General features: G+C 46.1%; 1 protein-coding gene across 1 annotated transcript in view; it reads left to right on the forward strand.

The window, feature by feature from the left end:
• sspo (SCO-spondin) overlaps nt 1-22,513 on the forward strand; it is a 261,575-nt gene that overhangs the window by 4,043 nt on the left and 235,019 nt on the right. Inside the window, exons 2-8 of the mRNA XM_059990301.1 lie at nt 1,389-1,679; nt 12,466-12,701; nt 13,029-13,131; nt 17,345-17,503; nt 20,610-20,695; nt 21,428-21,550; nt 22,311-22,473. Coding sequence (XP_059846284.1) covers nt 1,389-1,679; nt 12,466-12,701; nt 13,029-13,131; nt 17,345-17,503; nt 20,610-20,695; nt 21,428-21,550; nt 22,311-22,473 — 1,161 coding nt within the window. The remainder of the gene's footprint in view (nt 1-1,388; nt 1,680-12,465; nt 12,702-13,028; nt 13,132-17,344; nt 17,504-20,609; nt 20,696-21,427; nt 21,551-22,310; nt 22,474-22,513) is intronic.

Consider the following 22,513-nt stretch of genomic DNA (forward strand, 5'->3'; position numbering starts at 1 on the left):
GCAGCGGAGTTGCGTGTGGTATGGTCAAACCGTACGGTGGTGTCCTGCTGTGATGGATCTCCTGGGCTACAGTGTACCGAGGGTGAGTGGACAGGCAGTGCAGCCAACACCATACTCCCTGATCCATGGTGACCTCTCACCCCAGACGACCAGTAACAGTGCAGACAGTCATTGACTGTTCACAGGATTTACAAAGTGATCGCTGATCCAGCTTATTGTGGGATGAGGAATGGCAAATGGATTTTAATTTGGATAAGTGCTTTTATAGAGTTAAATCCAGGTCGAACTTTCACAGTGAATGGCAGGTGGCTGTGCGGTGTTGTACACCAGTGGTGCCTTGGAGTACCAGTGCATGGTTCCCTGAAAGTGGAGTTGCAGCCAGCCAGGGTAGTGAAGAAGGCTTTTGGCATGCTGGCTTCATTAGCCAGGACATTGAGTCAAAAAGTTGGGAAGTTATGGTGTGGTTGTATAGGACTTTAGTGGACCACACTTGGAATAGTGTGTTCAGTTCTGGTCACCCTGCTATAGGAAAAATGTTATTACACTGGAAGGAGTGCAGAAACATTCACAAGGGGTTTTCCAGGACAAGCATAGAGGGGCATAGAGAGAGAGAGAGTGAGTGCACTCAGTCCTTTCCACGGGAATCAAAGGGATTTAATAGGAACCCGAGAGGCAACTATTTTACTCAGAAGGTGGTGGTTATATGGAATGAGCTGCCAGAGGCAGTGGTAAAGACAAGTGCAATTATAACATTTAAAAGATACATGGATAGGTACATGGATAGGAAAGGTTTAGAGGGATGTGAGCCCAACATAAGCAATTGGGACTAACTCAGGAAGACACTTTCGTCAGTATGGACAGGTTGGGCCGAAGGGCCTGATTCTGTTTGACTCTGTGACAGGATACACCTGGTCATGCTCTGGAACTTATCAACCTTTCTGCATTTCCCCATATCACAGCTCCCCTCTGTGGATTTCAGCAGCTTCCATGGTCCTTCTCCACTGTAAATACAAAAATGATTCTTGGGGAGGAGGATCCTGTAGGGCCACGGAGAAGAGGGAGCAGGGTGGAACAATAATAGTGTGATAGAGTGGAAAATCACCTTTTATGTACCTCATAATGACTATACTGATCCTCGACTTCAAACTGCAGTGACCTATAATTCCACAGACACAGACCTGCTCCTGGACCATGACCTCTATGGAAATTGTCTTCTGACCTCAGACCATGAATGACCAATATTCCTCTGGTTACTTACCATTGTGGACACCTGAACACCACACAGCCCTTGTTCTGATCCTCAGACTACTCATTGGTGGGTATTACCCATCTCTGCTCTGAGCCCACCATGAGCTGTCTCTTTGGTGACACTGTATTATCTGTTGCAGATGCACCTTTCCTGGGTCATTGCTACACATCGTGGAATTGCCAGGAATTTCCTGGAATCAGCAACAGTTCTGACGTCTCGATGGAGAGTTGCTGCCGGGAATTGTTGGGTCACAGCTGGAGGAACACCTCCTCGGGTTTCTGCTTCTCCTGTTCCCAAGCCATTCTGACAGGTCAGCAGCCGGTCACCATCGCCTCATGCCGCGATACGCCAGTGCAGGGCTGTGTGAGTCCACCTTGCACTGTTGGTCTACGGGTTGATAAACTGGTTCATTATTGTCACACGTACAGAGGTACAGTGAAAAACATGTCCTACATACAGATCCAGTCATTACATAATGCTTTGAGGCAGTACAAAGTAAAGTAACAACATGTCCTACATACTGTATATACAGACCCAGCCATTACATAATGCTTTGAGGCAGTACAAATAAAGTAACACCAGGGTGCAGAATAAAGTGTAGCAGCTCAGGGAACTTGCAGTGCAAGCAGACAATATGGGGCAAGGGCCACAATGAGGTGGTTTGTGAGGTACAATCTTATTATATTAGGGAACCATTCAACAGTCTTTACATCAGCAGGATAGAAACTGTCCTTGAGCCTAGTATTACATGATTTCAAGCATTTATATCTTCTGCCCAATGGCCCTCATTGCTAGAGGGATTGAATTAAGAGCAGGGAGGTTATGCTACAATAATACAGGGTACTGGTGAGGCCATGCCTGGAGGACTGCTGCTGTTCTAGTCTCCTTACTCAAGAAAAGATATACTGGCTTTGGAGGCAGTGCAGAGGAGGTCATCAGGTTGATTATGGAGATGAGAGGGTTAGACTATGAAGAGAGATTGAGTCACCTGGAGCAATGTTTGCTGGAATTCAAAAGAATAAGAGGGTTTTGTAGAAACATAAAGTTATGAAAGGGGTAGATGAGATAGAGACAGGGCAGTTGGTTCCATTGGTAGGTGAGAGCAGAACTAGGAGACATAGCCTCAAGATTTGGGGGAGTAGCTTTAGGATGGAGATGAGGAAAACTGCTTTTCCTGGGAGAGTAGTGAATCTGTGGAATCCCCTACCCAGGGAAGTAGTAGTGGCTCCCTTGTTAAATATATTTAAGACACAGTTAGATAGATATTCGCTTAGCACGGGGATTAAGAGTTATGCGGAAAAGGCAGATTAGCCATTGTGGTAACTTCTACTTTACAAAAGACCACTTGACAATTTTATGGCCAAAAGAACATCTTTATCTGGGACCAGAACCAGATGGGATGTAACCCAGGCTGGTGTGGGAGGCAAGGGGGAGTCTGCCAGATAACTAGAGAACAGCAAATGTGGTTCCTTTATTCAAAGGAAGCAGGGATAAGGCATTTATTTACAGGGTTGTGCGTCTAATGTCAGTGGCAAAATTACTGAACCAAATTCTGAGGAACAAGGTTAATCTATACTTGGAAAGAGAAGATTTAAACAAAGAGAAGATGCTGCAATCTGGAGTAACAAAACTCTTTTGGAGGAACTCAGCAGGTTGAGCAGCATCTGTAGGAAGAAAGGAATTGTCAACATCTGCAAGAAGTGCATCCAGCTGCAGCTCCTAACAAACCACGCGAGGGAACTGGAGCAGGAGCTGGTTGATCTCCGGATCATTCGGGAGAATGAGGAGTTTATAGATAGTGGTTTCAGGGAAGTAGCTACGCCAAAGGAGCAGGGCACAGGTAATTGGGTTATTGTCAGGCAAGGGAAGGGGAAAGGGCAGGCAGAGCAGGGTTTCCCTGTAGCCATTCCCCTCAACAACAAGTATACCGATTTAGATACTGTTGGGTGGATGACTTACCTGGGACAAGCTACAGCAGCCGGATCTCTGGCACTGAGTCTGGTTCTGCAGTGCAGAAGGGAGGGGGGAAGAAGAGGAGAGCGGTAGTGATTGGGGACTCGATAGTTAGAGGTACAGACAGGAGGTTCTGTGGTCGTGACAGAGATGGTTTGTTGCCTCTCAGGTGCCAGGGTCAGGGATGTCTCTGATCACGTGCACAGCATTCTGAAATGGGAGGGTGAGCAGCCAGATGTCATGGTACACATCAGTACCAATGACGTAGGAAGAAAGAGTGAGTGTAGAGAGCTTGGTAGGAAGTTAAAAGCAGGACCTCGAGGGTGGTAATCTCAGGTTTGCTACCTGTGCCACATGCCAGTGAGGGTAAGTGTAGGACGCTCTGGAGGATGAACACGTGGCTGAGGAACTGGTGTAGGGGGCAGGGTTTCAGCTTTTTGAATCATTGGGACCTCTTCTGGGGCAGAAGAGAGATGGGTTACACCTAAACTAGAGAGGGACCAATATCCTTGCAGGGAGGTTTGCTAGCGCTGTTGGGGAAGGTTTAAACTAGGTTTGCAGGGGGATGGGAACCAGAGTGCCAGAGCAGATAGTGGAGTGGGGGTGAAAATAAATGATGTTAAAGTTTCATGCAAAGTCACAGATAGAAGGGTTGTGTGTGGTGGTAATAATCTTCTGAGGTGTGTCTATTTCAATGTGAGGAGTATTGTGGGGAAGGCTGACGAGCTGAGGATGTGCATTGACACGTGGAATTATGACATTATAACCATTAGTGAAACTTGGCTACAGGAGGGGCAGGACTGGCAACTTAATGTTCCAGGGCTCCAATGTTTCAGACGTGATAGAGGCAGAGGGATGAAGGGTGGGGGGCGGGGAGTGGCATTGCTAGTCAGAGAAAATGTTACAGTACTGCTCAGGCAGGACAGATTGGAGGGCTTGTCTAACGAGACCATTTGGGTGGAGCTGAGAAACAGGAAAAGTATGACCACGTTAATGGGGTTGTATTATAGACCACCCAATAGTCAACGAGAATTGGAGGAGCAAATCTGCAGAGAAATAGCAGACAACTGCAGGAAACATTAAGTTGTGATAGTAGAGGATTTTAATTTTCCACGTATTGATTGGGACTCCTAAACTGTTAAAGGTCTAGACGGGTTAGAGTTTGTAAAATGTGTTCAGGAAAGTTTTCTAGATCAGTATATACAGGTACCAACTAGAGAGGATGCAGTATTAGATTTCCTATTAGGAAATGAGTTAGGACAAGTGACAGAAGTGTGTGTAGGGGAACAATTTCAGTCTAGTGATCATAACACCATTAGTTTCAACTTGGTCATGGATAAAGATAGATCTGCTCCTCAGGTTGAGGTACTAAACTGGAAAAAGGCCAAATTTGAAGAAATGAGAAAGAATCTAAAAAGTGTGGATTGGGACAGGTTGTTCTCTGGCAAGGATGTGATTGGTAAGTGAAAGGCCTTCAAAGGAGAAATTTTGAGAGTGCAGAGTTTGTATGTTCCTGTCACGATTAAAGGCAAAACGAATAAGAATAAGGAACCTTGGTTTTCGAGGGATATTGGAAATCTGATAAAGAAGAAGTGAGTTATGTATGACGGGTATAGGCAACAAGGAGCAAATAAGGTGCTTGGGGAGTATAAAAAGTGCAAGAAAATACTTAAGAAAGAAATCAGGAGGGCTAAAAGACATGAGGTTGCTTTGGCGGTCAGGGTGAAGGATAATCCTAAGAGCTTCTACAGGTATGTTAAGAGCAAAAGGATAATAAGGGATAAAATTGGTCCTCTTGAAGATCAGAGTGGTCGACTATGTATAGAACCAAATGAAATAGGAAAGATATTTAAATAGTTTTTATGCATCTGTATTTACTAAGGAAACTGGCAAGGAGTCTATGGAAATAAGGCAAACAAGTAGTGAGGTCATGGAACCTATACAGATTGAAGAGGGGGAGGTGCTTGCTGTCTTGAGGCAAATCAGAGTAAATAAACCCCCAGGACCTGACAGGGTATTCCCTCAGACCTAGAAGGTGACCAGTGTTGAAATTGCAGGGGCTTTGGCAGATATATTTAAAATGTCGTTATCCACGGGTGAGGTGCCGGAGGATTGGAGGATAGCTCATGTTGTTCCGTTGTTTTAAAAAGGCTGTAAAAGTAATCCAGGAAATTATAGGCTGGTAAATTTGATGTCAGTAGTAGGTAAACTATTGAAGGAGTACTAAGAGATAGGATCTACAAGTATTTGGATAGACAGGGACTTATTAGGGAAAGTCAACACGGCTTTGTGCATGGTAGGTCATGTTTAACAAATCTTTTAGAGTTTTTCGAGGAGGTTACTAGGAAAGTGAATGAGGGGAAGGCAGTGAATGTTGTAAATGTGGTACATGGTCTTCAATAAGGTCTTTGACAAGGTCCCACATGGGAGGTTAGTTAGGAAGATTCAGTCACTAGGTATATGTGGTGAGGTACTAAATTGGATTAGACATTGGCTCAGTGGGAGAAGCCAGAGAGTGGTAGTGGAGGATTGCTTCTCTGAGTGGAGGACTGTGACTAGTGGTGTGTCACAGGGATCAGTGCTGGGTCCATTGTTATTTGTCATCTATATCAATGATCTGGATGATAATGTGGTAAATTGGATCAGCAAATTTGCTGATGATACAAAGACTGGAGGTGTAGTGGACAAAGAGGAAGGTTTTCAAAGCTTGCAGAGGGATTTGGACCAGCTGGAAAAATGGGCTGACAAATGGCAGATGGACTTTAATGCAGACAAGTGTGAGGTATTGCACTTTGGGAAGACAAACCAAGGTAGAACACACAAGGCAAACGGTAGGACACTGAGGAGTGCAATAAAACAGAGGGATCTGGGAATACAGATACAAATTCCCTAAAAGTGGTGTCACAGGTAGATAGGGTTGTAAAGTGAGATTTTGGCACATTGGCCTTTATAAATCAAAGTCTTGAGTATAAGAGTTGGAATGTTATGGTGAGGTTGTATAAAATATTGGTGGGTCTGAGTTTGGAGTACTGTGTGCAGTTTTGGTCACCTAATTACAGGAAGGATATTAATAAGGCTGAAAGAGTGCAGAGAAGGTTTACAAGGATGTTGCCGGGACTTGAGAAACTGAGTTACAGAGAAAGGTTGAATAGGTTAGGACTTTATTCCCTGGAACATAGAAGAATGAGGGGAGATTTGATAGAGGTATATAAAATTATGATGGGTATAGATAGAGTGAATGCAAGCAGGCCTTGTTTTTACTGAGGCTAGGGGAGAAAAAAAACCCTAGAGGACATGGGTTAAGGGTGAAAAGGGAAAAGTTTAAAGGGAACATCAGGGGGAGCTTCTTCACACAGAGAGTGGTGGGAGTGTGGAATGAGCTGCCAGTTGAAGTGGTGAATGCAGGCTTACTTTTAACATTTAAGAAAAACTTGGACAGCTATATGGATGAGAGGTGTATGGAGGGATATGGTCTCGGTACAGGTCAGTAGGACTGGGCAGAAAAATGGTTCGGCACTGCCAAGAAGGGCCAAAAGGCCTGTTTCTGTGCTGTAATATTCTATGGTTCTATGGTTTTGGGTTGAAATCGTGCCTCACGTCAGAATGGCTTTATTCAGAGGGATCATCTGACCAGTTTGAATTTTTCAAAGAGATTACATAATCTGTTGAGGAGACCAGTGCAGTTGTCCATATAGACTTCAGTGAGGCCTTGACTGGGATTGAAAAATCCTAGCTGTGAGGAAGATAGTCCAGGCTGGAATGTTCTGGATTGAGGGAAGTTGGAGTTAGGGTGTGTAATGAAGAGAGCACTCCCCCGATGAAGATAAAGAACTGATTTCCATTTACTGAAAGCCCAATACATGGTCAGGATTGGAGTCAGAGGACAGTTAAGGAATTTACATGCACTCAATGAATACTGACCTTCATTAGCTGAGTACATAGTATAAGAGCAGTAGTTAGGTCACAGCTGGAGTACCCCATGCAGTTCTTGCCACTGCACTACTGGAATGATGTGGTTGTACTGGAGAGATTGCACCTGGATTCACCAGGATGTTGTCTGGGACAGAGCGTTTCAATTACAAGGAGAGACTGGAGAGGGTGGATCTGTTCTCCCTGGAGCGGAGGGGGCTGAGTATAGATTTCCTCTATCCATGAGAGCCAAAGGACCTGATTCCGTGTTGTGTGACTCTGCGAGGTTCATTGCCGGTGGAGGAAGCATTTCACCAGCACTGGGTGAATTTAGAGATTTTATAAGGGAGAATGAGGCAGTCATAGATGAGAGCTACAGGGAGGTAGTCACACCTAGATTGCCAGAAGCAGGTCGTTGGGTGACAGTCCAAGGGGCGGAAGCAAAGGAGATTAGACAGATAGTGCAGAGCACCCCTGTAGCCATTCCCCTGAATAATAAGTTTACCGTTCTGGATGCTGTTGGTGAGGGCGACCGACCAGGTGTGAGCCACGGTGGCAGGGCCTCTGGCACTGAGTCTGACCCTGTGGTGCAGAAGGATGGGACAGAGAAGAAGAGAGCTGTCGTCATTCAAGACTCTATAGTCAGAGGAGCAGACGGGAGATTTTGTGGACATAGGAAGGAGACCCGCTTGGTTTGTTGCCTCCCGGGAGCCAGGGTCCGGGATGTCTCTGACCGGGTACATGACATCCTGGTATGAGAGGGAAACCAGAAGTTTTGATACATGTTGGGACCAACGACATAGGCAGGAAGAGGGATGAGATCCTGAAGTGTGAGTTTCAGGAACTAGACAGAAGGCTGAAGAACAGGACCTCGTGTGTGGCGTTCTCAGGATTGCTGGCAGTGCTACGTGATAGTGATGGTAAGAATTGGAGGAGATGGCAGTTGAATGTGTGGCTGAGGAGTTGGTGCAGGGGGCAGGGTTTTAGATTTTTGGACCATTGGGATCTCTTCTGGGGAAGGTGGGACCTGTACAGATTGGATGGGTTGCACCTGGACTCGAGGGGGAGCAATATCCTTGTTGGTAGGTTTGCTAGCTTGGTTCGGGAGGGTTTAAACTAATTTGCAAGGGGGATGGGACCCGGAGCGATAGAGCAGTGAAAGAAGTGCATGGAGTAAAGCTAGATCTAACATATAGAGAGGCTTTGAGGAAAGAGCAGCAGGATAAAGGGTATAAAGGTAGTAAGGTAGAAGGGCTAAAGTGTGTGTACTTCAATGCAAGAAGCATCAGGGACAAAGGTGATGAACTGAGAGCTTGGATACATACATGGAATTATGATGTAGTGGCCATTACAGAGACTTGGCTGGCACCAGGGTAGGAATGGATTCTCAATATTCCTAGATTTCAGTGCTTTAAAAGGGATAGAGGGGGGGGAAAGGGGGAGGAGGGGTGGCATTACTAGTCAGGGATACTATAACAGCTGCAGAAAGGGTGAGTAATGTAGCAGGATCCTCTTTTGAGTCAGTATGGGTGGAAGTCAGGAACAGGAAGTGAGCAGTTACTCTACTGGGGGTATTCTATAGGACCCCCTGGTAGCAGCAGAGATACTGAGGAGCAGATTGGGAGGCAGATTTTGGAAAGGTGCAAAAATAACAGGGTTGTTATCATGGGTGACTTTAACTTCCCTAATATTGATTGGCACCTGATTAGTTCCAAGGGTTTAGATGGGGCAGAGTTTGTTAAGTGTGTCCAGGATGGATTCCTGTCACAGTATGTTGACAGGCCGTCTTGAGAGTATGACAAATACAATAAATGGCCGGTTAAGATTAGTGCAATATAACTTTTTACATCAATTATATATTACACCACAAAAAATAAATAAATTAAACCCAAATTTATCTGATCAATGTTTCTGATGTAACCAAGAAATTGGTACTTTTTTACATTCTACTTGGTCTTGTTCTAAAATACAACCTTTTTGGACAAATTTAAGAGTTTTATTGGAACAAATTATTGGAATACAACTTCCATATAATCCAATATTATTTTTACTAGGTGATATTGAAGGGATAAAACCGATACCCAAATTGAATAAATATCAGAAAGAATTTATAAAAATTGCATTGGCAGTAGCCAAAAAGGCTATTGCAGTTACTTGGAAATCGGATACATATTTAAGTATAGATCGTTGGAAGAAAGAAATTTATAGCTTTATTCCACTTGAAAAAAATACTTATAATTTAAGAGATAAATATGAAGCATTTTTGAAAATTTGGCGCCCTTATTTACAAAAGACAGGATTAAATATATAGGTGCTCTGAAGATGAAATAATTGGTTATTTGGGGAAAGAAATAAATATATATACTAAAGTTGTTACGAACTCCATGGAGCATGTGGGGATCTTCCGATATCCAGGCACTCTTTCTTTCTTTTTTTTCTATAGGGATGCTAGGGGGGAGGAGTTAAGGGGAGGGGGGGATGGGTAATATAAATTTTTTTTCCATACGTTATTTTGTAACTACTTGAAATACAATTTAAAAAGTTTATAAATAAAAACAGTATGTTGACAGGCCGACTAGGGGGAATGCCATACTAGGTCTAGTATTAGGTAATGAACTGGGTCAGGTCACAGATCTGTCAGTGGGTGAGCATCTGGGGGACAGTGATCACCACTCCCTGACCTTTAGCATTATCATGGAAAAAGATAGAATCAGAGAGGACAGGAAAATTTTTAATTGGGGAAGAGCAAATTATGAGACTATAAGGCTAGAACTTGCGGGTGTGAACTGGGATGATGTTTTTTCAGGGAAATGTATTATGGACATGTGGTCGATGTTTAAGGATCTCTTGCAGGATGTTAGGGATAAATTTGTCCCGGTGAGGAAGATAAAGAATGGTAGAGTGAAGGAACCATGGGTGACAAGTGAAGTGGAAAATCTAGTCAGGTGGAAGAAGGCATCATACATGAGGTTTAGGAAGCAAGGATCAGATGGGTCTATTGAGGAATATAGGGTAGTAAGAAAGGAGCTTAAGAAGGGGCTGAAAAGAGAAAGAAGGGGACATGAGAAGGCCTTGGTGAGTAGGATGAAGGAAAACCCCAAGGTATTCTTCAATTATGTGAAAAACAAAAGGATGACAGGAGTGAAGGTAGGACCGATTAGAGATAAAAGTGGGAAGATGTGCCTGGAGGCTGTGGTAGTGAGCAAGGTCCTCAATGAATACTTCTCTTCGGTATTCACCACTGAGAGGGAACTTGATGACGGTGACGACAATATGAGTGAGGTTGATGTTCTGTAGCATGTTGATATTAAGGGAGAGGAGGTGATGGAGTTGCTAAAATACATTAGGACGGATAAGTCCCCGGGGCCTGACGGAATATTCCCCAGGCTGCTCCACAAGGCAAGGGAAGAGATTGCTGAGGCTCTGGCTAGGATCTTTATGTCCTCGTTGTCCACGGGAATGGTACCAGAGGATTGGAGGGAGGCAAATGTTGCCCCCTTGTTCAAAAAAGGTAGTAGGGATAGTCCAGGTAATTACAGACCAGTGAGCCTACCATCTGTAGTGGGAAAATTGATGGAAAAGATTCTTAGAGGTAGGATCTATGGGCATTTAGAGAATCATGGTCTGATCAGAGACAGTCAGCATGGCTTTGTGAAGGACAGATCATGTCTAACAAGCCTGATAGAGTTCTTTGAGGAGGTGACCAGGCATATAGATGAAGGTAGTGCAGTGGGTGTGATCTACATGGATTTTAGTAAGGCATTTGACAAGGTTCCACATGGCAGGTTTATTCAGAAAATCAGAAGGCATGGGATCCAGGGAGGTTTGCCCAAGTTGATTCAGAATTGGCTTGCCTGCAGAAAGCAGAGGGTCATGGTGGAGGGAGTACATTCAGATTGGAGGGTTGTGACCAGTGGTGTCTCACAAGGATCTGTTCTGGGACCTCTACTCTTTATGATTTTTATTAACGACCTGGATGTGAGGGTAGAAGGGTGGGTTGGCAAGTTTGCAGACGACACAAAGGTTGGTGGTGTTGTGGATAGTGTAGAGGATTGTCGAAGATTGCAGAGAGACATTGATAGGATGCTGAAGTGGGCTGAGAAGTGGCAGATGGAGTTTAACTCACAGAAGTGTGGGGTGGTACACTTTGGAAGGACAAACTCCAAGGCAGAGTACAAAGTAAGTGGCAGGATACTTGGTAGTGTGGAGGAGCAGAGGGATCTGGGGGTACATGTCCACAGATCTCTGAAAGTTGCCTCACAGGTTGATAGGGTAGTTAAGAAAGCTTACGGGGTGTTAGCTTTCATAAGTCGAGGGACAGAGTTTAAGAGACGTGATGTAATGATGCAGCTCTATAAAACTCTAGTTAGGCCACACTTGGAGTACTGTGTCCAGTTCTGGTTGCCTCACCATAGGAAGGATGTTGAAGCATTGGAAAGGGTACAGAGGAGATTTACCAGGATGCTGCCTGGTTTAGAGAGTATGGATTATGATCAGAGATTAAGGGAGCTAGGGCTTTACTGTTTGGAGAGAAGGACGATGAGAGGAGACAAGATAGAGGTGTACAAGATATTAAGAGGAATAGACAGAGTGGACAGCCAGTGCCTCTTCCCCAGGGCACCACTGATCGGTACAAGAGGACATGGCTTTAAGGTAAGGGGAGGAAAGTTCAAGGGGGATATCAGAGGAAGATTTTTCACTCAGAAAGTGGTTGGTGTGTGGAATGTACTACCTGAGTCAGTGGTGGAGGCAGATACACTAGTGAAGTTTAAGAGACTACTGGACAGGTATATGGAGGAATTTAAGGTGGGGGGGTTACATGGGAGGCAGGGTTTGAGGGTTGGCATAACATTGTGGGCTGAAGGGCCTGTAATGTGCTGCACTACTCTATGTTCTATTTTTTTTCACATAGTGATAGGTACACGGAACGCCCTGTTGGGGCTGGTGGTAGAGGTTGATATTTTAGGGACTTTTAAGAGGCTCTTAGATAGACATATGGATAAAAGTAAAATGGAGAGTTCTGGGTTATGTAGGAGGCAAGGGTTAGACTGATCATGGAGTAGGTTTATATAGGTATGCACAGCATTGTGGGTCTGTAATGTGCCGTACTTTTCTATGGGTTGGGTAGCCAACAAGCTGAGGTCAGATGGGGTTGATGCCAGAACTAGGAAGTGGGACACACCCAAGTGCTGGCTTGGCCTTGGATATGTTGGATTAGCCGATTGCCTCAGTCTATGCTGGAATTTATAACAATTCTGCTGGGTAATGTTCTTGGTTGGTGGGCAGTAGGGGAGCAGGCTGCCCAGGGAGGGTGTGTCCCACACCAACCAAACACTATCTCTCTCTGTCCATAGAGGCTCTGTCCATTCCGCTGCTCCTCAGGCCAGTTGCCCTGCTTGGTTCATCCAAAGACCACCGGCTCTCTGCTTCCTGCCTCACCTGGGGCGGCTTTCATTACCGAACCTTTGATGGAAATCACTTCCACTTTGATGGGACCTGCACCTATAACCTGGCCTCATCGCTGGACGGAACATGGGCCATCTACCTCTCCACCAGCAGCTGTCCCAGACCGAGGAGGGAGTGTTCAAAGGTCAGTTGGGACCTTGTTCACTTGACTCATGGGGGGGGGGGGCTCACATTCAGGCATTGTGGGGTCATTCCAAAAACCTGACCGCATCTCCATTCCCATCCTTGTTCCCTATTCCTCAACCCATTCCCTTCAACCTGATCCCTTTAGAAATCTTGCTCCGTCTCCTGCATCCTTTTCCTGTCCCTTACCCCTCTCCTTCCTCATCCCCCTTTCTCCCACCCATCCCACCCTCACCTTTTCCCCTCTCCCACCCATCCCACCCTCACCTTTTCCCCTCTCCCCTACCCCTTACTGTCCCACTCACTCATACTGCTGCTGTATTCCCAGGTGCTGAGGGTTATGTTTGGTTTGGACCTGATCTTGACACAGAATCGAACTGTGATCGTCAACGATGTTGTACTCAGTCCGGGGAGGCCCTACCTTCACAACGGTGAGTCTCTGCCACGCTCTGTTCTGTGGCAAAGAGAGAGCCACTTGGTCCATTGAGTCTGTGCCAGATCCTGCTACAAGAATCCTATCAGTACCCTCTCTGCTCTTCATTCCCTCTCTGGTCTCTGCCCAGTTCCATTCTCCAGGCCCTGCTGTGTTCTGCTTCCTGTCATATCCTCACAGTGGCTCCTCAGCCAAAGAATTTATCCTTGTCTCCCTTGATCTTCAGTCAAAGCTGTGCCATCTGACATCTCTAGGGTAAAGGAAAACCCTAAGGCATTTTTCAATTACGTGAAGAACAAAAGGATGACAGCAGTGAAGGTAGGACCGATTAGAGATTAAAGTGGGAAGATGTGCATGGAGGCTGTGGAAGTGAGCGAGGCACCTCAATGAATACTTCTCTTCAGTATTCACCAATGAGAGGGAACTTGATGACAGTGAGGACAATATGAGTGAGGTTGATGTTCCAGAGCATGTTGATATTAAGGGAGAGGAGATGTTGGAGATGTTAAAATACATTACACTGTAATGTATTTATAGTAAGGACTGTAAAGAACTGATACCTTACTGCCCTATTGTCCTGCTTATTATTTATTGTAATGCCTGCACTGTTTTGTGCAGTTTATGCAGTCCTGGGTAGGTCTGTAGTCTAGTGGAGTTTGTTTTTTTCTGTGTTTTTTATGTAGTTCAGTTTAGTTTTTGTACTGTGTTATGTAACACCATGGTCCTGAAAAACGTTGTCTCATTTTTACTACGTACTGTACATAGCAGTTAGGTCGAAATGACAATAAAAATGACTTGACTTGATTAGGACAGATAAGTCCCCGGGGCCTGACGGAATATTCCCCAGGCTGCTCCATGAGGTGAGGGAAGAGATTGCTGAGGCTCTGGCTAGGATCTTTATGTCCTCGTTGTCCACAGGAATGGTACTAGAGAATTGGAGGGAGGCGAATGTTGTCCCCTTGTTCAAAAAAGGTAGTAGGGACAGTCCGGATAATTATAGACCAGTGAGCCTTACATCTGTGGTGGGAAAGCTGTTGAAAAAGATTCTTAGAGATAGGATCTATGGGCATTTAGAGAATCATGGTCTGATCAGAGACAGTCAGCATGGCTTTGTGAAGGACAGATCATGTCTAACAAGCCTGATAGAGTTCTTTGAGGAGGTGACCAGGCATATAGATGAAGGTAGTGCAGTGGGTGTGATCTACATGGATTTTAGTAAGGCATTTGACAAGGTTCCACATGGTGGGCTTATTAAGAAAGTCAGAAGGCATGGGATCCAGGGAAGTTTGGCCAGATGGATTCAGAATTGGCTTGTCTGCAGAAAGCAGAGGGTCGTGGTGGAGGGAGTACATTCAGATTGGAGGGTTGTGACTAGTGGTGTCCCACAAGGATCAGTTCTGGGACCCCTACTTTTCGTGATTTTTATTAACGACCTGGATGTGGGGGTGGAAGGGTGGGTTGGCAAGTTTGCAGATGACACAAAGGTTGGTGGTGTTGTGGATAGTGTAGAGGATTGTCAAAGATTTCAGAGAGATATTGATAGGATGCAGAAGTGGGCTGAGAAGTGGCAGATGGAGTTTAACTCACAGAAGTGTGGGGTGGTACACTTTGGAAGGACAAACTCCAAGGCAGAGTACAAAGTAAGTGGCAGGATACTTGGTAGTGTGGAGGAGCAGAGGGATCTGGGGGTACATGTCCACAGATCCCTGAAAGTTGCCTCACAGTTAGATAGGGTAGTTAAGAAAGCTTACGGGGTGTTAGCTTTCATAAGACGAGGGACAGAGTTTAAGAGACGTGATGTAATGACGCAGCTCTATAAAACTCTAGTTAGGCTACACTTGGAGTACTGTGTCCAGTTCTGGTTGCCTCACCATAGGAAGGATGTTGAAGCATTGGAAAGGGTACAGAGGAGATTTACCAGGATGCTGCCTGGTTTAGAGAGTATGGATTGTGATCAGAGATTAAGGGAACTAGGGATTTACTCTTTGGAGAGAAGGAGGATGAGAGGAGACATGATAGAGGTGTACAAGATATTAAGAGGAATAGACAGAGTGGACAGCCAGTGCCTCTTTCCCAGGCACCACTGCTCAGTACAAGAGGACATGGCTTTAATGTAAGGGGTGGAAAGTTCAAGGGGGATATCAGAGGAAGGTTTTTTACTCTGAGAGTGGTTGGTGCGTGGAATGCACTGCCTGAGTCAGATACACTACTGAAATTTAAGAGACTACTGGACAGGTATATGGAGGAATTTAAGGTGGGGAGGGGGTTATATGGGAGGCAGGGTTTAAGGGTCGGCACAACATTGTGGACTGAAGGGCCTGTGCTGTGCTGTACTATTCTATGTTCTATGTCTCTCTGTCAGGCTCCTTGCCTCCCTTTCCCCTCTTCCTTCATTCCTTTCATCTGTAAGCAGCAGCAGGGACAACAGAGCATGCTGTTCCCAGTATTTGTCTGTCATTTGACAGGTCTTGTCTTTTCCTTCACCTTAGTACTTTTCTCACCTTCTCTGTTCCTCTAAAATCCAAATATGTAACAGCTGGTGATTAGAATCCAGCAACAAGTGACCTTCTGTACCCTTGAAGACAATTCCTCATCCTCAGTTCCTTCTTCTGATGGTAACTCCTCAACCAGGGTCATCTCCAACCACAAACCCCACTCCATGCCTCCAAGGATCTCAATGGGGTCTCATCTCATTCCTCTAAACTTGAGAGCACAGATGGCCATCCTGTCTGCGTACAGCAGGTCCACTATCCCAGGGTCCAGCCTGCTGAACCTAAACTCCTCTTGGTGGCCAGCAGAATGGACTTTGCATGAATTCCTGGTGTGGTCTCTGAAAGGTGCACACAACACCAACTTCTGTAGAGATAGGAACCTGGTGAAGAAGAGTGAGAGTTGAAGATCTGGTGCCTCTGGTCTCTTCTTCCATTCCCTAGAGTCACACTGATCCTTTATCTCATTCTAACGTTCCCACTCTCTCCCCATATCCCTTGAGTGCAAATGGGACCTAGAAACCTGTCTTCATCTGCGGTAATTCCACCACTTCAGACCAGCTCAAAGTTCAATGTAAATTTATCATCAAAGTACATATACTGTCTGCTACCATGTCCTAACCCGAAATTCTTTTCTTTGCGGGCATTCACTGTGAATACAAAGGGAAACAACAGAATCAATGAAAAATTGCGCACAAGACAGACAAACGACCAATGTGCAAAAGGCAACAAATCATGCAAATACAAAAAAGAAAAAAATCAGTAAATAATAACCATTGAGAACAGGAGTTGTAGAGTCTTTGAAAGTGACTCTGTACGCTGTGAATCAGTTCAGTGCTGGGGTGAGTGAAGTTATCCACTCTCGTTCAAGAGCCAGTTCTGGGGTAATAACTGATCATGAGTCTGGCAGTCTGGGTCCTGATGCTCCTGTACCTCCTTGCTGATGACAGCAATGGGAAAAGAGCTTGGCCTGGATGGTGGTGGTGCTTGCTGATAGATACTGTTTTCCTGCAACAACGTTCCTTGCAGATGCACTGATGTGGGGAGGGCTGTACCTTTGATGGACAGGGCCGTATCCCCAACGCTGGCCTTTCTTTTCATGGTTATCTGGTGATTCCATACCAGGCTGTGATGCAGTCAGTAAGTATACTCCCCACCACACATCTCTAGAGGTTTGTCAAAGTTTTGAAATGACGTACTGAATCTTTGTGAACTTCTAATAAAGTAGAGGTGCTGCCATCTTTTCTTTGTAATGGCATTTGTGTGCTGAACCCAGAACAGATTTGCTGAAACTTAACACCAAGGAATTTAAAGTTGGATTGAAGAGGATTGACTCATGGACCCCTGGTTTCCTCCTCCTGTAGTCAATAATCAGCTCTTTGGTCTTGCTGACATTGAGTGAGAGGTTTTTGTTGTTGTGGCACCACTCAGTCAGACTTTCAGTCTCCCTCCTATATGCTGATTTGCCAACACCATTAATTCAGCCAACAAAAGTTGAATGCAAAATGTTCTCAAGCTGTGGTGTTTAACCAAAGTGTTCAGTAAATCCAAATACCCCCTGGCCTCTGACTCCCTCTTGTCTACTGTGGTGGGTTTGCAGGTGTTTGACTGAACAGCCCATTTGTGTGGTGTAAACACTGGGTCTTCCCCTCTATGTCTGTCTCTCTCCCCACCCCTGCCCCCTCTTTCCCTGATGATATGACCAGTGAGTTTGTTCTGCAGGGATCAGCGTTCGCTGGCTGGGGGATTTTATTTTCCTGGAAAGCGGGCTCGGGGTGCGTTTGAAACTGGATGGAGACCAACTGGTGGTGGTGACGGTGACTTTGGAACTGAGGGGAACGACTCAGGGACTATGTGGAGTCTACAATGACGTTGCAGAAGGTGAGTGTGAGGCAGCTTCAGGGCACCAAAGTGCAGGCTGTGGGACTGAATTAGCTCACACAGCCACAGAAGCCCTTCCCAACAATTGTTAGTTTGGCACTCATCCCCAATGCTATCTCTCCATTTGGGACCTGTGTTCCTGTGAGTCATGGCTCCTTAAGGACAGTCACAGGGGCAGGGGCAATGTGACGTAGTCTCTACCTCCCCCACCCTGTCAGAGGACTAGACACCACCTCCTCAAGCAGCTCATTTCTCATACCCTTATTCACTTACCCAAGTCCTTTGCCCCCAGTGGATCGATGATCTTCTGTCTACATTGGAAGTGTTGATATGGTTGGAGTTCATCAGTGCTTCTGCAATCCACTGTGCAGGGGATTGGCCCATACAGCTTCATCAGAGCCCTGCTGGCTAGCCTTACCTGTTCCCACCTCTTACGACAGGGACGTAGGGTTGCACTTTGAGAGGCGATTCCTCATATCTACCACCCTCTATCTTGGGAAAATCTTGTCCTCGGATCCTCTCAAAATCTTCTCCCTTTCACCTTAAACTTGTGTCCTCTGATTGTACACCTCTACCCAGGGAAAAAGACTGTGACTATCCACCTTACCTATGTCCGCCTTGATTTTATAAGCCGCTATAAAGTCGCCCCTTAACTTCCTTCATCCAATGAAAACAGAACTAGACAATCCAGCTTCTCCATATAACTCAAGCCCTTCGATCCCGGTAATACCTTTATGAATCTTTTCTGCACTCTTTCCGGCTTAATGACATCGTGCCTATGGCTCAGCAACCAGAACTGCACATGACTCTTCGTGTGATCTCAGCAATGACCTTAATATTGTAGCCCGCTTTTTGTTTTCAAACATACAAACGTATATTCACTCACAGGAGTATATACGATAATCTGAGGCTCATCAAACTATTAATGATTTCAAGTTAAAATACGAGTACAATTATCCCCAAAACATTCAAAAACCTGGGGGGGGGTTCCCACCATTTTTGGAACTTTCCCACTGTGCCCATAGAAACCACATGCTCCTTCTTCAAGGACTCCTGGGCAAGGACATAGCCCAGAAAAGGGGCAGGCAGTGAGATCAGCCATGGGCCTTGACTGCCCACTGCCTGGACCTGTGAATGACCACCTTGGAGCCATTCCCGGGAGCAGGCTGACCAGGAGATTACTCCAAACGCCCCATCCATTACTGTACAGGGTGACTATAGATCAGGAGTGCAGGGCTGAAGTGCAGTCAGAACTTGAGAAGTAGCCCTTTAGATATTCAAATAGGGGCTGCAACCTCTCACACTCCATATACACATGATATACTGTCTTCTCCCACAGCACGACTTTTGTTCTCAGTCCCCTGATAGATGAAGGCCACCATACAGAACACCACATTCATTTACCTGTCCCGTTTCAGGTATGATCACCAGGACCCTGCCATTCACTGTGACATCTGCCCTGGTTTGATTTCCCAAAATAAAATCACTTCAAACTTGTCTGAGTTAATTCCATCTGCTGTTCCTTTGCCCACTTACCCTGTTGATTGAGATTCTGCTGTGATCTTAGTCAACTTTCTTCACTATCCATCACAGCACCACTGCTGTTGTCATCTACAGGCTTACTAACCATTCCATTTTCATTATGGACCAAATCATGCATACGTCTAACTAACAACAGAGGATCTAGCACTGATCCCTGTGGCACACCACTGGTGACAAGTCTCCAATCTGAATAATAACCCTCCTCTGACCCCTATCACCAAATGAATTTTTTTATCCAGACTAGCCTACGACACAAGACCTTGCTGAAGGCCTTGATGAACTCCTTGACCACCCTGCCCTCGTCCATCCTCTTAGTCACCTCTTGAAAAAACTCATTCAAATTTATGAAACACAATTTCCCATACACAAAGCCATGCTGACTATTCTCAATCAGTTCTTACCCTTTATGAATACAGGTAGATCTTGTCTCTGAATCCCTTCCAATAACTTCCCCAGCACTGATGTCAGGCTCATTGGCTTGCAGTCCTTTTACAGCTCTTCTTAAGTAAAGATGCAACATTATCCACTCTACAGTCTTCTGGTTCTTCACCTGTGACTAACGATGTTACAGGTATCTTTACCAGCAATATGGTTCCCTCATTTCTAGGATTCAGTTGATCAGGCCTGGGAATTTATCCACCCTTTGTGCTTCAGATACATGAACAACACTTCCTTTCTAATGTGGAAATGCTTCAAGACATCCCTGTTCCTAAGCTTCTGTAAACTCCATGACAAACAAGATCTCACCCACCCCTTGTAGCTCTACACGTAGATGACCATCCTAATCCTTAAGGGGACCTATTCTCTCCCCAGTGCTTGGTAACTTGGTAAATCGGTTTATTATTGTTACTTGTAGCAAGGTGCAGGACAAGATCATTACTCAGTGCATTGAGGTAGGATAAGGTAGAGCAATAACAGTGCTAATGAGATGCAATCACAAACAAGGGAATATCTGCAGATGCTGGAAATCTGAGCAACACACACAAAATGCTGAAGGGTCTCATCAGGCCAGGCAGCATCTGGAAAAGAGTAAACAGCTGACATTATTGAGCCAAGATTGATGAAGACCCGTTCTGATGAAGGGTCTCAGCCCGAAATGTTGACTGTTTATTCTTTTCCATAGATGCTTCCTGGCCTGCTGAGTTCCTCCAGCATTTTGTGTATGTTGCAGAATAAAGTGTAACAGTTATAGAGAAAGTGCAGTGAAGGTAGATGAGGTGGAAGGTCATAATGAGGTATACCATGAGATCATGTTATTGTATAAAGCTGGATGGTCTGTACTGTCAACCTTCTGTCTCTCCTGCCTGTTGGGAGAGGGGAGAAGAGGGAATTCCCAGGGTGGATGGGACCTTTGATTATGCTGGCTGCTGAACCCAGATAGGATGCTTTGTGTGGTGGAATCTCTACTCCAGGTGACTCAGGCACTGCTAGCCCCACCCACACATGACCTCTTCTTTCCTCCCCTCTGCTTCCTGCAGGCCCCACCCCTCTCCTCTCCTGGGTGTGGTGTGTAGGACTGGGAGTTCTCTGCCTGACCCCACCTTCTCTATATTCTCTTCCACAGATGATTTCACCACTGTCTCGGGATCCCTGACCTCCATCGCTGCCACGTTCGGCAATTCCTGGAGAGTCTCCCAGTCTGAGCCCGAGGTAACGTCACCCAGCCCTGAGGGAGGAGCTGCAGAGTGTATGGGGAGTGGTTGGTGTTTGGGGGAGGGAAACAGTGTTCTGGGGGTGGGGGGAGGTCGTGTTTCTGGTGGATCATTGTTGGGGAGGCAGTGACCTGGGAACTTGGGTGTGGGGTAGGCTGTTCAAGGCTTAGTGCCTGGGGGTGGGCAGCTGTGGGGTTAGGGATCAGCATCAGACATTATGGGTCACTATTGGAGTCAGTGGTCACTAATGGATCAGGATCAGTATCGGAGACGGGGGGGGGGGCTGGTGTGTGGGGTGGGGATCAGGGGTTAAATTGGCGTCAGGAATCAGCCAGGGATTCCTGATCAGCACAGTGCCGGAGGTTGTGGATAAATGTTAAGGTGCAAGGGTCAGTAATGAGTTTGGGGTGGGGGATCTTGGTCACGGGTCAAGATTTGAAGATCATTGACAGGGATTGGGAATAAGTGTCATTGCTCACTGGGGTCAGGATTCGGGATGGGGTTCAAAGGTCATGGTCTGGGATCAGGGTCTAGGGGTGTGTGTTGAGGTCAGGATATGGGGATGAGTGTTAGGGTCTGGAGTCACTGGAGTCGGGTTGAGAGTCAGTGTTGGGTTCAGGGGTCAGGGTGAGAGGTTTAACATTGGGTTCAGGGGATTGGAGGTCGGGGATTACTGTTGTGGGTCAAGAGGTTGGGATTCTGGGCTCTCTGACCTGCTGTGTTGTTTCAGGTCTGCGATGAAGCCTCGGAACCCAGTGGGGGTTGTGATGCGCAGGACCCTAGTCTCCCTTCATCTGCAAAGTCCACGTGTGGCCGCCTTCTCTCCCCACCATTCACCCAGTGCCACGCACAGGTAACTCTAAGCCCAAGCAGACAGAGCCATTGGGCCTCACCCTCTGGCACCATTCACCCCATATAATTTTGTGCTCTTCTGTCAGGGCTCCCTCCCTTACTACCTCCTGCACTCCAAGGGAAGCAAACCCAGCTTCTCCCTATCTCTCCTCATCACTGAAACCTTCCGTCACAGACCCACCGTGGCAAATTCCACTTACTGTCTCTCCAGTCCTACCGTAGTGTGGTGACTGGAACTGCACACAGTCCTCCACCCGGGGTCCAACTATGCATGAGGTCAGGGCAGTAAATGTGAGTTTTGCTAAATTCACTAGGGAGGCTGCATCAAAAGTTTAGAATCCACGGGATTCAGAGCAATTTGGATTGGTAATAGGAAAGAGAGGCTGCTGGTGCAGGGCAACAGATCAGGTTTATTAACCTGATGAAATGGATACTGGACTACAGGGTTTATTACTGGTTTATGTGATTGGATCACTGTTCCACAGGGATCTGTGTGGAACATGGATATGGGGGTGTGATCAGTAAGTCTGCAGATGACGCTAGGATTGGTGGAGATGGTGACTGTGTGGAGGGTGGGTGCAAACATGGCAAGTAGAATGTAATCCTAATGTACTGAGGGGTCTTGAGGTGCAAGTGCTCTGCTCCCCGAAACCAGCACCACATGTGGACAGGGCAGTACGGGTGGTGGCAGTGACCTAGTCCCACTCAAAATGCTGTTTCACATGGTTCTCCCTCTGATCCCAATGTTCCTGTGTCTCCAGGTCAACCCGGACAATTACATGGAAACGTGTTTCTTCCCGTTCTGTGCTGGGGCTGCTACCCAGGAAGGGATTCGCCGTGCAGTGTGTCAGACCTTTGCCAGTTACTCCCGGGAATGTGGACAACATCAGATCTACCTCCAATGGCGATCCCCGGAATTCTGTGGTCAGGATCCTTTCTCTCTCACTCACTCTGTGGGGAATGT

Source organism: Hypanus sabinus, chromosome 1 (assembly GCF_030144855.1).
Source record: "Hypanus sabinus isolate sHypSab1 chromosome 1, sHypSab1.hap1, whole genome shotgun sequence".
In the NCBI taxonomy this organism is placed as follows: Eukaryota; Metazoa; Chordata; class Chondrichthyes; order Myliobatiformes; family Dasyatidae; genus Hypanus; species Hypanus sabinus.